This window comes from Dendrobates tinctorius, unplaced genomic scaffold (assembly GCF_039654945.1).
Source record: "Dendrobates tinctorius isolate UK_male_01 unplaced genomic scaffold, ASM3965494v1 ptg000276l, whole genome shotgun sequence".
Taxonomy (NCBI): Eukaryota; Metazoa; Chordata; class Amphibia; order Anura; family Dendrobatidae; genus Dendrobates; species Dendrobates tinctorius.
In genome coordinates, this window is record NW_027361943.1 from 2,877,151 (window position 1) to 2,898,252 (window position 21,102).

The 21,102-nt window shown below is 46.2% G+C and overlaps 1 protein-coding gene across 1 annotated transcript in view; it reads right to left on the minus strand.

Annotated features, from left to right (window-relative positions):
- The window catches only part of NWD1 (NACHT and WD repeat domain containing 1), a 121,634-nt gene that overhangs the window by 22,987 nt on the left and 77,545 nt on the right, over positions 1 to 21,102 (minus strand). The window contains exons 14-18 of the mRNA XM_073559843.1: positions 20,454 to 20,650; positions 17,651 to 17,929; positions 15,171 to 15,261; positions 14,728 to 14,882; positions 1,271 to 1,547 (exon numbers count right to left, since the gene is read on the minus strand). Of these exons, the coding sequence (XP_073415944.1) occupies positions 1,271 to 1,547; positions 14,728 to 14,882; positions 15,171 to 15,261; positions 17,651 to 17,929; positions 20,454 to 20,650 (999 nt within the window). The remainder of the gene's footprint in view (positions 1 to 1,270; positions 1,548 to 14,727; positions 14,883 to 15,170; positions 15,262 to 17,650; positions 17,930 to 20,453; positions 20,651 to 21,102) is intronic.

Below are 21,102 nucleotides of genomic sequence, written 5' to 3' on the forward strand. Positions count from 1 at the left end.
AGCCGTGCTCCCCCCGTGAGCGCGGCTGATCGTGATGATGTACTATCCCGTCCATGGGCATTAAGGCCCAGGGTACCTGGATGGGATAGCACGTCATATGTCAGAAAGGGGTTAAAGTGAAGTAAAAGTGTGACACCCTTGTTCTCAGCAGCAGTCTGTGAGTCAGAAATGCTTCCAGGGGTCTCCCCATGCTGTTCTCCTTCCATTCAGCATGTTTTCTATCCATTTCAACATTTTCACTGCCTCCCAGACCTCCTTGTAGGGGCTGATGGAAAAGTGCTAGGAGTTACCATTGACAACCATTATGCTCGTTACTCGAAATAAGCATCCGCGCATGAGTAATTGCTTGGCTCAAGTAATCCAAGTGTTTTAGCGCTGGCTCATCCCTATCCAGCATAACAAGACATTTTGGACAGTTGTATGCTTTCAAGTTTGTGGGAACAGTTTTGGGAAGGCTTTGTGATAGAATGATTATGTGTAATTTGAATAATAATTCTGTCTTTATCATTTACCGTATGTATTGCACTTTATATTTCCAAACTGACTTTAAGGCATTGGGCATATCTTGGAATGTATGAATTTACTCATTTTATCATCTTCTGGCACATAACTGAATTTCATATACTGAAAATATTCCATTCAGCATCTACTCTATAAGCAGAGTTGGGAGGATTTGCTGCTAGGAATATTTCACTAAAATAGCTGTTATAAAATCTAACAAATAAGTCCATATTATGTGCTTGAAATGATCCTGAGCTATAAATTAAACCACACTGTATTGTTGCTCTGCTATATGAATTTTGTAGCATTTACCTGTATTTGCTAAAGCTGATGATTGTGTCCGTGTCTCCTATTTCAGCACCTTTTTTTCCTGATTTTGTAGCTTTTATTGTGTAGGCCTTTCAATAAAAATTCTAAATTTTATACAATTTTAATTTTCATTTCTTATTAGCTACGCTATACCTAGTTTTATTGTGATATATTCTATGCCATTAGAAGTGTTTTTCCCATTTATGGGTATAAACTTATGTTAAGACTTTTTAGTGATAAACACTCTAGAATCTAGTGGAAAATATTCCCAGAAAAGTGTAAACTCTTTTAGCTCCAAAAGTGTAACCAACTCCATACTAATGCCTATGCTATTCTAATGGGGTGTCATAAAATCTCCTATAGGTGTAATAGATACTTTTGTCTATACAGTATAAGTGACACTACTACAAAGATCTTAACTGATGCATAAGTTGCATCTGGCACTGCTGCCACATTTTACCTTGAACTGCATCCCAGACAACAATTTTGTGCTTGTCACCAGTTTTAGGAAAATATACTCTTTCCCCTGAATTTGATAGAGTGACACAACCACTACGGTCCTGAAAAGGGGGCAGTGTCTTGTGCTTTTCATCATATTCCAGATTCCACAGCTTGAGGTAGTAGGCTTGGTTGGAAGAAGAGACCAGTGTTTTTCCATTCAAGGCCAGGCCAGTGACTGGTACTCCCATCCCATAAAAACAGTCGATCAGAGTACCTCTCTTAGACAGGCTCCAGATCTAAAAGTAACGAAAATAAAAGATCATTTTACAATTCTACTTTCCATCTATTTTACAATGTGTATGGACTCAGATTTATTTTTAAAGAAAGATGGAAAGGTTGGAATGTAGGAGAATGGAGACGTACCATTCCCTATAACAGGCTTTCTACAGTTGTGCTCAAAAGTTTACATACGCCGGCAGAATTTTTGCTTTCTTTTCAGAGAATATGAATGATAACACCAAACCTTTTTCCCTACTCATGGTTAGTGGTTCAGTGACACCATTTATTGTCAAACTACTGTGTTTTCTCTTCTTAAATCATAATGACAACCCAAAACATCCATATGACCCTGATCAAAAGTTTACATACTCGGTCTGTATGATCCTATCTGGCTGCCTTTTCCGCGAATGTGCATGGAGTTGGCTGTAGCACATGCAGATACTACAACCTCCGGTTTGCTAGCTGAGTCCTTAGTTTCTGCACTAGTCCCCTACTGAGACCTGTTCCCTCCACCTGACTAAAGTCAGCGTGGATTCGGGCACCACGGGTGGATTACACACTTCCCATGCCCCTAGGACCCCTTCTGTTCACTTCTTTCTTCTCTAGTCCAGTCTAGGGACGAGCTCCTCACTGCTCCAGTTCCCAGCACTAACTGACTCCCTCTCTCACTGTCACTTCCTTCAGCTCTTCCCCTGCTGCTTTCTCCACCCACACCCTCTGCCCAGTCCCTCCCTGGCCTGGAGAGGTCTGGTGTTGGATGCAAGTGTCTGGGTTCAGGGTATTAGCCCCCTCCTTACCTGAGAACCGAGTACCACACCTCTGGCTGAGGTGCAGTACTGTGGCGACTGGACCTTCAAGGGTGCCACATATACAGTTCAACTACCTTTTCCTGTAGATCTGTTGACAATTCTTTTGCTTTCCCCATGACTCACAACCCAGAAACGTCAGTGGCTGGATGAAAGATGCAAGAGTCTGTCTGGACCTAAGCAACTCACTCAGCTTTTATGTACACACATGTAAGGGGGTGGCATTGCTATGGACAGTAGAGACAAACTGCCATTTTCAGAGACAGAACCCCCTTGGCTAGAGCAATGGGACATTTGGCTCTCCCTGCCATAAGACTGGTTTTGGTTTGCTCCTCCAGCTATGAAGAGGGGAGGGGCTGTTTTTCCAGTGAGTGTTCTGAACTGGGAGTCTGCAGGAAGCTGGTGTGCTGTAAGCTGTGAGGAGAAAAACATGCAGCTTGTAACTGACTGAACTTGTGGTGGATTTTGTATACTCTTCTGGGGATAACGAAGGTGTCTTTCCCGTGTTGCTGCGAGGAGCCATAAAGATATACAAAGAAGAAATTCAGAGGAGAGAATTCACCATTTCTAGGAGCAGGCTTGGAATCTTCACACAAGGACAAGACCAGGTTGCACAGAGCTTCCAGGGAGGAAGTCGCATCATCTTGCAGAGAACTGCAGGGGGTCCCCAGGAAGGAACTGAGACACCAACTTCACCGTGAGTGTTAACCCTGTGTGTGCACATGTTTAGGGCTTAGGATAGGCTGCAATAGACAGAGCACGGTAGCCATGCGGCCGGAGTAGCAGCGGCCAGATAAGCTACAGTTGAGCAGCAGCATAACTGTACTTTATTGTATTGTTTTGCCTTTTGAAAGAATACACTGATCTGTAATAGTTGGTGCACCGTGCCATTTGTACGGCCCAGCTAGAGAATATCACTGTCATGTCGGACGCTATTCACACCACGGCGTCCGGCAGGCAGCGGTAGTTCCATCTCCGTCCACTATAGCCTCAGTGGCGCCGGCTGGATTTTACTCAGGTTATCGGGGGTGTGATACAACACTCCGGGATCGGCTTTGCTGGGGTCAAAGGTCACGTGCGTTCAGCATGAAACTCAGGCGCAAAGCTGGGATTCGGGTGTAACTGACCCTGGGTCAGGTTTATTAATGGTGAAAGCAATGCAAAAGGAAATAAAACATAAAACAAATCCTTGCCTGTCCGGCACTAACTAAACAATGGACAACCTAACTACCAACTGGCGGGCTTCTCCCGTCCAGCCAAACCACAGTTGCAGTGGGCACTGCTTTCACTCACATGTGTCTCTCACACAGACAGGCTCTCTGTGTTCCCAGGTTGAGACACTCACACAACCACCTGGCATCCTTTTATATGCGCCTCCCATTATTCATTAGCAAGCAGGTGCGATACTGACCAGACTAGGCCACATAGGAAAGGAATCTGGGCGAGATATACCTGCCCTCATCCACTATACCCACGTGATTCTCACATATCCCCCCCTCTGCTCAGACCACTCCGGTCGAGCAATGATACCCGCCAAACAGTGCACTCGGGACAGGGCATCTGCATTTCCCATCTGTACCTCTGGGCGGTGCTCCACCATAAAAGTGTAGGCCTGCAGGGCAAGGAACCACCGGGTCACCCGGCTATTCCGTTCCTTGTTCAAGTGCATCCACTTGAGAGGGGCATGGTCAGTGATCAGCCTGAACTTTCGGCCCACCAGGTAATATTTGAGGGCCTCTAGAGCCCACTTAATGGCAAGGCACCACTCTTTTTCTACGACTGCATACCTTTGCTCGCATTTATTCAGCTTCCTGCTGAGATAGAGGACTGGGTGTTCCACTCCGTCCATCACTTGTGAGAGTACGGCCCCGATACTGGTATCAGAGGCATCCGTTTGTACCACAAACTCGCTGCGGAAGTCCAGAGTCACCAGTACGGGCTGAGAGCAAAGTGCCCGTTTTAGGCTATGGAAGGCTTCTTCAGCCGCTAAACTCCATTTAATCATGACGGAGTCTTTCCCTTTTGTAAGATCCGTCAGGGGGGTAGCGATGGCTGCAAAATTGGGTATGAACCGGCGATAATAGCCGGCGATCCCCAGGAAGGCTTGCACCTGCTTCTTGTTGACAGGTTGTGGCCAGTCCTGAACCGCCTGAATCTTATCAACCTGGGGTTTAACAACACCCCTCCCAATTACATACCCCAAATACCGGACTTCTTCTAGCCCGATGTGACATTTCTTGGGGTTCGCGGTTAGACCTGCCTCCCACAGGTCGTCAATCACAGCTTTTACTTTCTGGAGATAAGTTCCCCAGTCCAAGCTGTAAATGACAATGTCATCCAAATAGGCCAAAGCGTACCGCCTATGTGGCCTCAGGACTCGATCCATCAGTCTCTGGAAGGTCGCCGGTGCCCCGTGCAGTCCAAACGGCATATACACATACTGAAATAAACCTTCCGGCGTAGCAAATGCTGTCTTTTCTCTGGCAGCCTCAGCCAGAGGGATCTGCCAATACCCCTTTGTTAGATCTAGGGTCGTAATATACCGGGCTTTTCCTAGCCGATCTATTAACTCGTCGACCCAGGGCATAGGATAGGCATCAAATTTTGAGACCGCATTCAGTTTCCTGAAGTCATTGCAGAACCGGATGGTGCCGTCCGGTTTAGGAATTAGCACAATCGGGCTGGACCACGCACTGTGCGATTCCTCAATGACTCCTAACTCTAACATTGCCTTCACTTCTCGGGAAACGGCTTCACGGCGCGCTTCCGGGATTCGGTAGGGCTTTACGTGAACTGTGACACCAGGTTCCGTTACGATGTCATGTTTCATTAGCATAGTCTGCCCGGGTTTTTCTGAGAAAAACTTTTGGTTGTGAAGTAGAAACTGCCTGACCTCTGTCTTTCGCCGCTCCGAGAGAGTCTCTGCAACCCGTACCTCCGGTACGGTATGCGAGCAGACAGGACGGGCCAGCTCCGATTACAGGGCAGACCGATCCTTCCAGGGCTTTATCAGATTTACATGATAAATCTGTTCAGGTTTCCGTTTACCTGCCTGGTATACTTTGTAGTTTACTTCACCAACTCTTTCCTTGATCTCAAAGGGGCCCTGCCACTTTGCCAGGAACTTACTGTCCACCGTGGGGACCAGGATCAACACCCTATCTCCGGGTGCAAACGTACGGATCTTGGCGCCCCTATCATAGATTCTTTTTTGGGCTCCTTGAGCCTGTATCATGTGTTCTTTGACGATAGGCATAACAGCCGCAATACGGTCCTGCATTTGTGTGACGTGATCTATCACTGTTTTAAACGGAGTGACCTGACCCTCCCAGGTTTCTTTTGCAACGTCTAACAGTCCGCGAGGACGTCGGGCGTACAATAACTCGAAAGGCGAGAATCCCGTGGAAGACTGGGGTACTTCCCTGATGGCAAAAAGCAAATACGGAGTAAATAGTCCCAGTTCTTCCCATCCTTGTCTATCACCTTTCTCAGCATCTGCTTCAGAGTTTTATTGAACCGTTCGACCAACCCGTCTGTTTGAGGGTGATACACGGATGTGCGTAACGGTTCGATTTGTAACAATCGGCAGAGCTCCTTCATTACCCTGGACATAAAGGGGGTCCCCTGGTCGGTGAGTATCTGTTTTGGTATACCGACCCGACTAAACACATGCACCAGTTCCTTGGCAATCGTCTTGGTGGCCGTGTTACGCAAAGGGATGGCCTCCGGGTAACGAGTGGCATAATCCAAGATGACCAGGATATGTTGGTGTCCACGTGCAGACCATGGAAGGGGCCCAACTAAATCCATCCCAATCCTCTCAAACGGGACTTCAATAATAGGTAGGGGTACCAAAGGGCTACAGAACCGGGGCTTAGGTGCAGAGGCTTGGCAGTCAGGACAAGACTCACAATATACTCGAATATCGTGATGCATGCCTGGCCAAACAAAACAGTGTAATATCCTTTTGGTGGTTTTCTGGACTCCCAGGTGACCTCCCATCACATGTCCGTGGGCCAGGTCCAGCACCTGCCGCCGGTAGGGTTTTGGCACGACTAATAGTTGCACCGTATCTTCCCCCTTTTTCTCTATCTGATAGAGTAAATCATTCTCCAGAACCATGTAAGGATATGCCAGCCTAGAGCCAGGTTCTACGGGTACCCCATTTATCACTTTTACATTTGTCCTAGCCTGAGAAAGGGTAGGATCCTTTATTTGCTCGCTTTGGAAGTCATCTTTCTGAACTTCTAAATCCGGCAAACGGGGAGGTGGACGGCTGTCGGCCTCCTCCTCTTCCCCGGTCTCCTCCGTATCACCCGCCATGACTGAAAACGGGAACTGCAGGTCATTTCCCGCAGACTCTTCCCCAGAGTCTTCCGGGGAGACCTCTTCCAGGGGTTCGGGACCCACACGCGCCCTGGGAGAAGAATCATGTACACTATTACCCTGGGGTATCAACTGATTCTCCCACAATTGCCAGAAGTGGGGAAAATCCCGGCCCAGGATAACATCATGCAAAAACGCCGGGACGAGTCCCACTTTATGTTGCACAGACCCATAGGAAGTAGTAATGCATATGACCGTGGTGAGGTACGAACAGGTGTCTCCATGCACACACGTTACAGAAAATTTGTCTGATGGTCCAGTCGGGGCTGACACCAGACTGGCCTTCACCAGAGTCACCACACTTCCTGAGTCTAACAATGCCACCGCCTTTTTGCCATCAACAGTTAAATCACACAAGTGTTTTTCCACATCCTTTTGACCGGCATTCACACTCACTACCCATGCAACCATAGACATGCGGTTTTTAGAGTCTGTGAGGTCGCACTGCATGGGTTCAGTAGTGACCGGACAGTTCGCAGCAATATGTCCCATCTCTTGGCAGCAGAAACACCTAACGGGCCCCTTACTTAGACCATAGTTCGTTACTCTCGGCCTCGCAGTGCAGGCAGTCCCGTTTTCCTCCCCCACTGTCTTAGGGATTTTTCTTTCTCCCCTACTCCCTGGAACAGTCTTACCGGTTCCACGTGGAGATGATGAAGAACGAGGTGGGGTAGCGTCAACTCGGAGTCCTTCCGCCACGGAGTAACGTTCAACCAGATCCACCAGTTGATCTGCCGTCGTAGGATTTCCATGGCTTACCCACTTCCTCAGGGCTGGCGGCAGAGCTCTCAGGTACTTGTCCATGACGACTCTCTGGATTATCTCTGGCGCTGTCAGCACCTCGGGTTGTAGCCACTTCTTCGTCACGTGGATCAGGTCGAACATCTGTGACCGCGGTGGTTTATCCGGCTGATAAGTTCATTGATGCACTCTCTGTGCACGGACAGCGGTCGTCACTCCCAGCCGGGCCAAGATCTCGGCTTTCAATTTGTCAAAGTCCTGCACGGCTTCAGGCTCTAAGTCATAATAAGCCTTTTGGGCCTCACCGGAAAGAAACGGGGCAATCAGGCAGGCCCATCGTGCCTTCGGCCATTTTTCTCGCACCACCGTCCGTTCAAACGTGGTCAGGTATGCCTCGACGTCATCTTCGGTCGTCATCTTCTGCCAGTACCGACTCACGTGAATCACTCTCGACTCGGCTATCAGGTTAAGCTCAGGTAAGCTTGCCAAGCGCTGCGCCACCTGCTGGATAAGCGAACGATCGGTAACTGTCATGTCCACCAACTCCTTCAGCTGGGCCATCATCACCCGATTAGCTTCTTGCTGGATGGCGGTGGACTGTACCAGCGCTTTCACCACGTCCTCCATGCTCATGCTTGCAACGTGATGCCCGCATTCTCCACCACAATGTGATAAAACACTCCGGGATCGGCTTTGCTGGGGTCAAAGGTCACGTGCGTTCAGCATGAAACTCAGGCGCAGAGCTGGGATTCGGGTGTAACTGACCCTGGGTCAGGTTTATTAATGGTGAAAGCAATGCAAAAGGAAATAAAACATAAAACAAATCCTTGCCTGTCCGGCACTAACTAAACAATGGACAACCTAACTACCAACTGGCGGGCTTCTCCCGTCCAGCCAAACCACAGTTGCAGTGGGCACTGCTTTCACTCACATGTGTCTCTCACACAGACAGGCTCTCTGTGTTCCCAGGCTGAGACACTCACACAACCACCTGGCATCCTTTTATATCCACCTCCCATTATTCATTAGCAAGCAGGTGCGATACTGACCAGACTAGGCCACATAGGAAAGGAATCTGGGCGAGATATACCTGCCCTCATCCACTATTCCCACATGATTCTCACAGCGGTTAATCTAGCTGGAAATCAGGGGGGATGTTTGGTCACGCCCACGGTCTTTAAATAGTCGTGCTGGCTTGTGGGCGTCGCCAATTATAGCTTGTGTTTTATGCCAAGTGGTTCCGGTCTGGAGAGGAGGTGTTGGAGAGAGAAATTCGTATCTGGTGGCGTATGATCCGTTGTTACCTTTTCGCCTTCCTATATTTGTGTTTTGTTTTGCCCTGTTCACATTACTGTATAGTCCTGTGTGTAAGCGGCGCGGTGCGGTTTAAGTTCTCCCTGTCTGTCATTACTGTGTGGGCTTTGGTGGTTTGACGACTCACTGGGTGGAGGGTGGAGGGTTCAGCTTAGGGCTGAGCAGGAGATAAGGAAAGGTTGGAGGCTCAGGTATTTGCACCATTAGCAAAAACCCTGGGTTGAGGGTCAGACAGGGTTTCCCTAGTTGGAGGGACTCTGCAGGGGCCCCGGGTATTTCAGCCTTCTTTGACCTAAGCCCCGCTTAACATTATAATCGGCCTCAACATTTTGGTAGTCCATGGATTCCATGACTTCCATAAACCGCCAGTTGGCGGCGCTGTCATTACAGGTCACCGAGTTGAAGGGGGCAGTTCAGCAGCAGGGCCTGGTTGTAGCTAATGTGCAAGCGGCTTCTGCTGGTGCAGGTGCAGAGCCAAAGATTCCGCTGCCTGAACGATTTTCTGGGGAACGCAGCAAATTTGTCATCTTTCGGGAGGCCTGCAAGTTATACTTTCGCATGCGCCCGTCTCCTCAGGTAATGAGGCTCACCGGGTGGGTCTGGTGTTATCATTACTGAGTGGGGACCCTCAAGCATGGGCGTTTTCCTTACCAGCCGACTCTGCTACGTTTCATTCGGTTGAGAATGTTTTTTCAGCACTTGGGCTCATTTATGATGATCCCGACAGATTGGCTCTGCCGGAATCTAAAATCCGCGCCCTCCGTCAGGGGGAACGTATGGCGGAAGACTATTGTTCAGAATTTCGCCGTTGGGCAGTAGACACACAGTGGAACGACCCAGCGCTGCGGAGTCAGTTTATTCATGGGGTTTCAGAAAGAGTTAAACAGGCCCTCCTGATGTATGAGACTCCTGCATCGTTAGAGTCTGCCATGAGTTTAGTTATTCGTATTGATCGCTGTTTGCGTCAAGGGGCGCAGGAGACGCTGCCCCTGGGGGAAAGCAGGGGTGCAAGTGTGGTTGTGGCAGGTGAGCCCACGGAACCTATGCAAATCGCTGGGGTATCACATGTGCAGCGTCGCGTTCCTGGTTTCAGGAAGCATGGAGCATGTTTTTACTGTGGTAAAAGAGATCATTATGTAAATGCTTGTCCTGTGCTACCAAAGAAAGTCGCACCGGCGGAAAACTGGTAAGCTCAGAGGGTATGGAGGAGGCCCAACTGAGCGTATGCATATCCTCCATGATGGTATCTCAATGTATGCTCCCTGTCAGGGTTATTATTGCGGGCAGAGAGCTACCCATATCAGTGTTTGTGGATAGCGGTTCCACCACCAATCTCATGGATGAGGAGTTTGCACGCACGGCAGGTTTTAAGATCGAAAAACTCCCTCATCCTATTCGCGTGGTTACCATTAATGCCACTCCCCTCCCACAGGGGGAGATTACTGAGTTTGTAGCTGAGGTTAAACTCCACATTGGGGTCCTACATTCTGAGTGGGTTACATGTAGGGTACTCAATCTCCCAGCACAAATGGTCCTGGGTTTCCCATGGTTGTCCAAGCACAACCCGGTGATTGACTGGAGAACCCAGGACATAGTCCAGTGGAGTGGTTTCTGCCAGGAAAATTGCTTGGCCACATGTGTGTCCGCCGTGAAGTCCAGCCGTCCAGCCTTCCGGAGGCATTGCTGGATTTTGCGGACGTATTCTCTGAGAGGGGTTGCTCAGAACTACCTCCAAATCGAGCCTATGACTGTGAGATTAGGTTAAAACCCGGGGCCAAATTGCCAAAGGCGAGGATGTTTAGTATTTCGGGTCCGGAGAGACAAGCTCTTAAAGACTACATCGCGGAGAGTCTAAGTAAAGGGCACATCCGGCCTTCATCCTCACCTGTAGCAGCGGGGGTTTTCTTCATTACGAAAAAAGATGGGGGGTTACGCCCGTGTCTGGATTTCCGGGAGTTAAACCAGATTACGGTCCGTGATCCCTACCCGATGCCTCTGATCCCTGATTTGTTCAACCAGGTGGCTGGTGCGAAGTGGTTTTCCAAACTTGACCTCAGGGGGGCATATAACCTCATAAGGGTCCGTCAGGGGGATGAGTGGAAGACGGCGTTTAATACCCCTGAGGGTAATTTTGAAAGCCTAGTTATGCCATTTGGGTTGACAACCGCGCCTGCTGTTTTCCAACATTTCATAAATGATGTATTCGCTCATGTGCTGGGGAAATTTGTGATTGTGTACCTGGATGATATCCTCATTTATTCGAGCGACCGGGACACTCATTTAGAGCATGTCAGGCAGGTGTTTCAGTTTTTCCGTGAGAATAAGCTCTATGCTAAGCTTGAAAAATGCGTATTTTTTGTTCAGGACTTGCCTTTTTTGGGATATATTGTGTCCGCCGCAGGGTTTAAAATGGACGCCGCGAAGGTGCAAGCGGTGCTGCGATGGGAACGGCCGATCTAAAAGCGCTCCAGCAGTTCCTTGGGTTTGCCAACTATTATAGGAAGTTTATTAAGAATTTTTCTACTATAGCCAAACCGCTCACGGACATGACGAAAAAAGGTACCAATCTCGCTATCTGGTCTGAGGATGCGGTGCGTGCATTTGAGCTTCTGAAAAACCGTTTTGCTTCAGCCCCCATTCTGGTGCAACCGGACGTATGTAAACCTTTTACGGTGGAGGTCGATGCGTCTGAGGTGGGAGTGGGGGCTGTACTGTCACAGGGCTCGTCCTTGAGCAATATGCGTCCATGCGCCTACTTCTCCAAGAAGCTGTCGCCTGCCGAGCGGAATTACGACATCAGCAACAGGGAGTTGTTGGCCATCAAATTGACTTTTGAGGAATGGCGACACTTCCTAGAGGGGGCGGCCCACCAGGTCACAGTCATCACCGACCATAAAAACCTGCTCTATCTGGAGTCGGCCAAGCGTCTGTCTCCCAGGCAGGCTCGCTGGGCATTGTTTTTTACACGTTTTAACTTTCTGGTGACTTACCGTCCTGGGGCTAAAAACACCCAGGCGGATGCCTTGTCCAGGTGTTTTCCGGGGGGAGAACCTCGGGAAGATCCAGTACCCATCCTCCAGGAAGATGTAGTGGTTTCGGCTCTCACGACTGAGGTAGAGGCGGAGATTGCCGAGGCCCAGGAGGAGGTACCACCAGGACTTCCCGCTAATAAGTCATTCGTCCCCCTTCATCTTCATCTTAAAGTGTTGGGGGAACACCACGACTCTGTCCTGGCCGGTCATCTAGGGGTTAGGGGCACCTTGGAGCTGGTATCGCACCGCTTCTGGTGGCCAAAAATCCGGCAGGACGTGGTCTCGTACGTGACAGCTTGCATCACGTGCGCCAGGGCCAAGTCGCCCAGAACCCATCCTGCTGGCACTCTACAGCCTCTGGGGGTACCTAGTAGGCCATGGACAGAAATCTCCATGGACTTTATCACGGACTTGCCTGCCTCGGCGGGGAACACGGTCATCCTGGTGGTGGTTGATCGATTTTTGAAGATGGCGCATTTTGTGTCGTTGCCTTCCTTGCCCAACGTGAAGACGTTAGCTCAGGTCTTTGTGCAGGAGGTGGTCAGACTACACGGAGTTCCGTCGGACATAGTGTCTGATAGGGGGACCCAGTTTGTGGCGAAGTTTTGGAAAGCTTTTTGCTCCCGATTGGGGATCAAGTTGTCTCATTCGTCGGCGTTTCATCCGCAGTCAAATGGGCAATCTGAGCGCAAGAACCAAAATCTGGAGCAGTATTTGCGATGTTTTGTGTCTGACAACCAAGAGGAGTGGTCAACGTTCCTTCCCTTAGCCGAGTTCGCATTAAATAATCACTGCCAAGAATCATCGGGAGAGTCTCCGTTCTTTTGTGTTTATGGGCACCATCCTCAATTTTGTACCTTGCGTCAGAGGGGCTCTAGGGGCGTCCCGGAGGAGGACCGGTTAGGAGTTCAACTATCATCGGTCTGGAGGAGTGTGAAACAGCGATTGCTGAGCATGAGTGCAAGGTACAAATGTGTGGCTGATGCTAGACGCGTGCCAGGTCCGGACCTGTGTGTGGGTGATTGGGTGTGGTTAGCTACTAATAACATAAAACTCAAAATTCCATCATTGAAATTGGGTCCAAGGTTTATTGGCCCTTTTAAGATTGCTGCCATCATTAACCTGGTTGCTTATCGGTTGGAACTTCCTGCGGTATACAAGATACACAACGTGTTTCACAGGGCTTTATTGAAAAAGATGGTAGGCTCTGTGGACACGACGCCGATGCCACCTCCAGTCATGGTGGATGGCGATTTAGAGTTTGAAGTCTCCAAGGTGGTGGACTCTCGAGTACTGCGCCGTTCTCTTCAGTATTTGGTACACTGGCGGGGGTATGGTCTGGAGGAGAGGTCTTGGGTACCAGCCTCGGACATACATGCGGATCGGCTGGTCAGTTCGTTTCACCGCCGTCATCCGGACAAGCCGGGTCCTATGAGTCTTGAGGGCCCTGGGGTCCCTCGTAGAAGACGGGGTACTGTCATGTTGGACGCTATTCACACCACGGCGTCCGGCAGGCAGCGGTAGTTCCATCTCCGTCCACTATAGCCTCAGTGGCGCCGGCTTGATTTTACTCAGGTTATCGGGGGTTAATCTAGCTGGAAATCAGGGGGGATGTTTGGTCACGCCCACGGTCTTTAAATAGTCGTGCTGGCCTGTGGGCATCGCCGATTATAGCTTGTGTTTTATGCCAAGTGGTTCCGGTCTGGAGAGGAGGTGTTGGAGAGAGAAATTCGTATCTGGTGGCGTATGATCCGTTGTTACCTTTTCGCCTTCCTATATTTGTGTTTTGTTTTGCCCTGTTCACATTACAGTATTGTCCTGTGTGTTTGCGGCGCGGTGTGGTTTAAGTTCTCCCTGTCTGTCATTACTGTGTGGGCTTTGGTGGTTTGACAACTCACTGGGTGGAGGGTGGAGGGTTAAGCTTAGGGCTGAGCAGGAGATAAGGAAAGGTTGGAGGCTCAGGCATTTGCACCATTAGCAAAAACCCTGGGTTGAGGGTCAGACAGGGTTTTCCCTAGTTGGAGGGACTCCGCAGGGGCCCTGGGTATTTCAGCCTCCTTTGACCTAAGCCCCGCATAGCAATCACTTTTGTAAATTGTTTTATGTCATTGCATACCCCTGTTTACACTTTCCTACCACTGCATTCCTTGCCTGTAAATAAATTAACCCTTTGTTGTTTGCACCTCATCTTGCGTACTGTAGTCTCCCTGCATTGTGGTGGTCCCCCGGCCATCGCTTCACAAACACTGATTACAAGCAAACAGGTCACAGGTGAATATGTTACCTTTAGTAGCCATTCAAACCCATTTTTGTCAACTTCTGCGCATGTTATTGGGTCAAAATCACTAGGGTATGTGAACTTTTGATCTGGGTCACTTGGATGTTTTCGGTTGTCATTATGATTTAAAAAGAGAAAACAGTAGTATGACAATAAATGGCTTCACCTAACCACTAACCATGAGTGGAGAAAAAGTTTTGGTGTTATTATTCATATTCTCTGAAAAAAAGGCCAAGAAAGCAAAAATTCTGCCGGGGTATGTAAACTTTTGAGCACAACTGTATATAGACCTCAACCCACTCAGGGAGTTACTAAGTTTGTTACTTGGGCTTGCAATTATCACAGACAGGGTCAGAGCTCCAATAGCCAAATAGAAATGGTATGTGACATCTGACCCATAAATGCTGTGATGTTTGTGTTTTATGGTTAGCAGGATCCAACATTACAAGTTACTTTATTATCCCTGTCGCTTTCTCTAAAAGCATCTGCATAAAATGTTATGCTCTTTTGGAATGAATAAAGCAAAACTTTGGACTTTTATCTGTAAAGTGTCATTAGCATCCTCAGCCCCATAATACAGTCCAGACCATTTACAGCATAGATTATGATAATGGAATACATAAAGTTCTGTCTTACTAACTCGTATGGTTTCATCTTGTGATCCTGTTAATATAAGATTCTTCTCACTGTGGATGGCAGCAGTTTTCACCAGATCTTCATGTTCTAGACAAGAATCTAGCAATCTCCTTAATGTGTTAGAATCAGCTCTGAATACCTGCACTTGTTTGCCGAATCCTAGTAAAATAGATATGCATAGAATATTATCTCAGGTTGGGAAATACCGTAGTGAAAAAGTGTTTTTCAAAGACACTTGTTAGAGAGATATATAGGGCCTTAGGTATGTGTAGACCCTAAATTGAGGTGTTGCAGGTAACTTTTTTTTAGGTATTTTCGAATATAACAGAACCTTGGTTAATTGCTATGGCCAATGCTTATACCTGTACTGATCTTCCATAAATGAGGTCAGTAATGTCAGCCTGCACATGTCAAAATTCCGACTGTTGGAACTATGGCAGCACTTACCAACAGCAAAGATTGACTCATCATCACCCACTACTACAAAGGTCAGCGCACTGGGCATCTTCTCAGTTGAAATACCACCTCCAGAAGAAATCTAGGGATAAACAACATATATAATAACCATTATGACATCTGAATCCGGAAACATTTAGATTTATCGGTATAAAGGCCAATGCTTGGTTTACATACTGTCATACTTCTGCTGTTGGGTCTAGAACCTCAACTATGCGGACTAATAGTGTATCCCACAGCTCATATTCTCTACAATATAAAGATTGGTATATTGAAGGACTAGAACTTTCTACCTACTTGTCTTGGTTCCAGCTACAGTTCGTGTATTCCTTCCCCTACCTCCAGCTCCCTCTGCTCTAGTATATGTTGGATTAGCATGGTGCACACTCATGTTATCATTCTAGGCCTTTTAAGATCAGACCAGGTGCCTGCACACTAACTGAGTATTCAGGTCATGCTACTTCCACATGTCTGCAATCTAGCTTAGTCATAAGACTAACTCAGCTCTGCACTGTCTGCACATTTGTCTCTGCTACATCAAGGTTCTTATCTGCGGCCTCAGATCTGTTATTCCAAAGTGCTTTCCACACACTCAGCTCTACTACATTTAGGTGCCAGTGTGCCTTCTCAGCTGTTTCAAGTTGCTGTCCACATGCTTGACTTTGTTGCATTGGAGTAATTGTCTGACTACACAACTGTGTTGCTTCAAGGTTCTTTCTACACACTCTGCTCAGCTGCATAAAAGTACTTGTTTGTTAATACAACTCTGATGTTCCTGTATTCTGTCCATACACTTGAATCTGCTACATCAAGGAACCTGCCTATCTATACGACTCTGCTGTTCCAAGGTGCTTTCTACACGCATAGCTTGCTCTTGCAGTGAGACTCGTATAGCATGTGAAGCTCTGCTGTTGCACATTCTGTCCAGAATATCCAGCTCTACTGATCCTCAATGTTTCATCTGCTGTCTGGCCTATCCAACTCCATTGCATCAACACCTCTGGTGCAAGCTGCTCACCCGCATCTATGGCTTAGCGAATCCGCCCTACCAGGTAAGCCACAACAAAACTAATCTCTCTAGCACAAAGTTTCTCATACTGTATGGCAAACACCAGTTTTAAGTGAGGCTCAGCCCGCTAGACATTTTTGACAGACTTTATCATATGCCTATCCCTAGCTGCACCGATCTTTGATTTAGTAACACAATTGATTTATTTTGTGCCTGTTCCCTTAATGACCGTCAATACATCTTTTAACTGACCTGAGATATAAGGGAATATCATCCCCATACAGGTGACCATCAAGCAGCTGTCGGCTGTACACTATAGCTGACAATTTGCTGTATCACAAACGATCAGTGTTGTCACCGTCCATATCTGCTTAACCCCTTAGATTCTGATTTCAATACTGACTATATCATATAAATGTTTAAAACAGTGTGGCTTCTCCCTCTTTATCCTCATTGGCACCCTGAGATCATGATTGTGTGGTCCTGATGCTTGACATGGCAATTCATGAGCAAATAGCGGCTTTAGAGTCTTCCGTCTATAGCGGCCTGTTCAAAATTTAGTGACGTTTAGATGGTAAAAATCAACTATTTCATTCCTATCATGCCACTTTGTGTTAATTCCTGAAAAGCACCTGAAGGGTTAATAAACTACCTGACAGCAGTTTTCAGTATGTCAGGGGGTGCAGTTTTTAAAATAGTATCACTTTTGGGGGTTTTCCAATACATAGGACAACCTAAAGTCACTTCAAACCTGGATAGGTCCCTAAAAAAATAATTTTGGAAATTTCTTTGAAAAAGTAAAAAAAATTGCTGCTATATTTTTAAATCTCCTAAAATGCTAAAAAAATAAAATAGCAATTTACAAATGGTGCTGGTGTAAAGCCGACATGTGGGAAATATTATTTATTATTGTTTTGCTATGGTATGACCATTTGGATTAAATGGATTATCATTCAAAGTTTGAAAAGTGCTATTTTTTTAAATTTTTTTGTCAAATTTCTGATATTTTTATACATAAACACAAAACACATCGACCTAAATTTATAATTATCATAAAGTATAATGTGTCACGAAAAAACATTCTCAAAATCACTGCAATTTGTCAAAATATTCCAGAGTTATTACCACAAAAAGTGACACTGGTCAGATTTATAAAATTTGGCTCCGTCACTAAGGGGTTAATGTTATTCAAAGATCAATTTTTTTACATGGATTTCAACCAATGATGAAGCACAGATATCACCACTTCTGGCTGTGAAAGATAGTGAACACGGACTCTAACAAAAGTACAGTTACCGGAAAGTCTTAAAATTAGGCATGGCCTAGTGCCATCATGTGCTTTACGCTATGGGTGCACACTGCACATCAAATTGCAGGATGCCTAAATAATGCAGAAAATCCAGAAAGATGCATGACATCCAAATAATTGTGTTTACCATCTTAAGCATTTATCATTTATTACCAGTGCTAAGGAGCCATCTTTGAATCCGACCACCATCTTTCCATATTTTGGAATAATACAGTTACAGACTGGGTATGCTGTTTCCTCATCAATTCCAGGTAACTGTCGTGAACCTTTTAATTCTCCTGTTGCATGGTCCCAGAGATGTAAAGTTCCTCCCTCAGTTACTGTCATCAGGATCTTTTGGGGGGTGAACACTGCAGCTTGCAATGGAAACCCAGGAACACCAGGTGTAAAGGATAATACAAGCTCCCCAGATTCAATGTTCCATCCATGGACCTACAAGAAGAATTAATAAGATCCTGTACTGTATGGCTGACAGGTAATTTACATAGGTTTATAGAAACAAGATCAGCCTCTTTCATAAGCTCAGATGCCCCCCACCTCACGGAGGTTGAAGATACCCCTGGTATATATGTGTGCTTTCGACACTGTACAGAAAACGTCAAGCTGAAGTTTGGTCATTCAATCAACAATGTAGTACAGGGGTGTGAGATATGGGAAAATGATATCTAAATGATATCATTTTGATTTCTGAAGGAATTCCCCATCAAGATACAGTTTGGCCCAAAAATACTTGCTTCATACCACTCACCCCTTCTACCTTGGCATTCATTCCCCAGGATCAATGTTTTTCTTTAATTAAACTCCAGGAACAAGCCCTCTGGAGCTCTGTGACTAGCAATTAGCACAAGGGTTTGAGCTCTTGTTCATCTTCAGCCAAACTGGATTCTTTTTTCTAACTCAAGCACCACAGGTCACAGCAAGGCTCTGAGGTTTTGAATCTGGAAAATGATCTATAATAACAGAATGCAATATCTCTGAGCCTAGCTGAGCACATTCTCGGAACCGGCATTCCTTCCCCCACATGCCTGTGCCTGGCAGCCACCTGTAGACCTCTGTTATGGAGTGATGAAACATAGCTACCAGGAATTACATACGGTAGGCATATTTGGTCTCCCTGCACAGACAAAATCCAGTGGAACCCAGTGGCGGTGCAGCCGACCCTTTTGGAGCTACGAGCGGAAAGTTATGGGTCATCCGTGGCTCTGCCTGGAAAATCATACTCTCAGATATGGGAATTATAACCAATGAAAAGATCCAAAAAAAATCAATGTGCCACACACAATAATATCAAACCCATCTGTTCCATGAATGGTAACCAATGAACAGAAAAAAAGCACAATATAAAAATATTAAAATAATTTTATTACTCCACATGAAAAAATTCTTTACATAACAAAAAATTAACAAAAATTAATGACAAGCTAAAGTAACCTCCATAGTGGGAGGCTAAAGGCTACTTTAAACACATCAATCAAAATTCAAAAAGCATCTGGTGCTTGCCCTTTAAATTCTCATAGCTAAGGGTTAATTACACATCAGCTTCCATTATATTACAAAAAGCCCAACCAATGCACAGCAAAATGAAATGGAGCAAAGAAAATGTCATCCCCAAATGCTATGGACAAGCAACCATAATGAATAATATAATCAAAAGAACTTACATGTGTGGAGCCTAATGCCACATCCCTCACCCCAATGTGCGTTTCATCCAGGGGTCGGTGCAGAGTGTGGGAGGGAGCAGCCTAGGAGATAAGTGGCAGCTCCTCATTTTGAGCTTAGTTTTCTACTGGCGGGAGAATCCATTAGCTGATGTGGCCAGGAAAACCAACTAACTAAGATTTGGACCTGTGATCCATCAGTGCCTCCCTGTGGTCGCATGCTACATAACACGGTAATTACAACCTATCTGTATCCTATCCTTGTACTACACTCTTGACTGTATACCTGTATATTGTTCTGTAAATATATGCCTGTTTATTTCTAGTGAGCCTTTTGATGATTAAATATAAAATAAATTTTAGGCTGCTCTTTTATCTCGATACATGAATCCCCACGTCTGCATGCTCTTTTGGTTATTATATGCTACCCGGGTTGGTTTCTGACCTGATATAAGCCTGCTGACGGATGGGACTTATTTCAAATGAGGAACCGGTGGCAGCAGACCATACTGTTTTAGTGAGGAACTCTGGCAGTGACGGCCGGGAGGTTTATATATATATCCCCAGCCTGGACAGGTGATATATATCCCCCCTCACTGGGAGTGCCTCAATAACTCGTACCTATAAGGGAAGCCTTTCAGGTGACTATTTGCCCTCGGTGCAGTTCCCTGACAGACCTGGGGCAAGTGGTAGCACCAGAGGGCTGATCCCTGCTGGGTCCTTCTCTCCCCTGCCCCCCGAGGTGAGCGAAGTCGACAACACCTTCCCCTGTGCGATCCGTCACAAGGGGTTTCCTGAGGCTGTCATGTGTAGCCCACCGGGCACTAGAAGTCCCAAGACGTCCTTGGGCAGCAGAAAACAGACTAAAGAAGGAGCACGCCTGCGCCCCTAAACCACATCACGCCGGCAGTGTGTTAGCGCACAGTGTGTCGGCGTATAGGTCCTTATTTCTATGCTGCGTGTTCACTAGCGGCATGTCAATATAGAGAGAAGGAAATTTTTTAACCCCTTCAGGACATCTGTCAGAAGCCAAGAAAGGTAGCGGTAGATTTTCCTTTTTTTAAATTATTATTCACATATTTGTACAAAAAATATAAAAAACAGACAAAACATCGATAATCATCATTGCCATATCACCGGTCACCAACATGTGCACAGTGCAACCAATACTATTTCATTATGTTTGTTACCCCAGACAGAGAAATCCATTTTGGCACTAGTTTCATGACTCTTCTGATTATAAAATTACTTTCTTTGCTTTTTATCTCATTTGCCTGGCTTGGGGACAATTATTTCACCTTAGATCCAGTAGCTGAGTATATAATCCTAATCTTCTCATCCACATGTAGATAAGCATTTTCATAGTTTGTGTGATCTTCTTGAATGCACAAATACTTTTTACCAGTTATTAGATTCCATAAAAGCAATGTATGATCCAAAGAGCCAGAAACAGCTTTAGTCCCTAAACCGAAAACCTTTACACATCGTATTCCAGCTGTAAGAGAAGATAGATATGCCATGATTATTTACTAGGTTTCAGGCGGATGTATTATAAAACAGACAGATAAGCTGATATTTTCTCATTTCTCCAAAAAAGGATAAAAGGAATTTTTATAGTTAAAATGTATACTTTATTGAAATTGCATATATAGTAAACAAAGTGACAATAAAAACACGTTGACTACAAAACAGAGAGTTTTAGCAAGGACACAGTACATATGTTTAGTATCAAAAATAGGTACATTTGTATGAATGCACAAGTCAAACAAATAGAAAATTACAGACACGATGGTCAGTGTACAAAATAGTACCAAGCACAGAACATCAGCACCTATATATAGATTCACATAAATTTACATTAGGGTGCTCTCACACTGCATCTAGTACACACTCGGTGGTCCCATCGGGGCATACATCCGAACTCCCCAATACAAAACAGGATTTGAA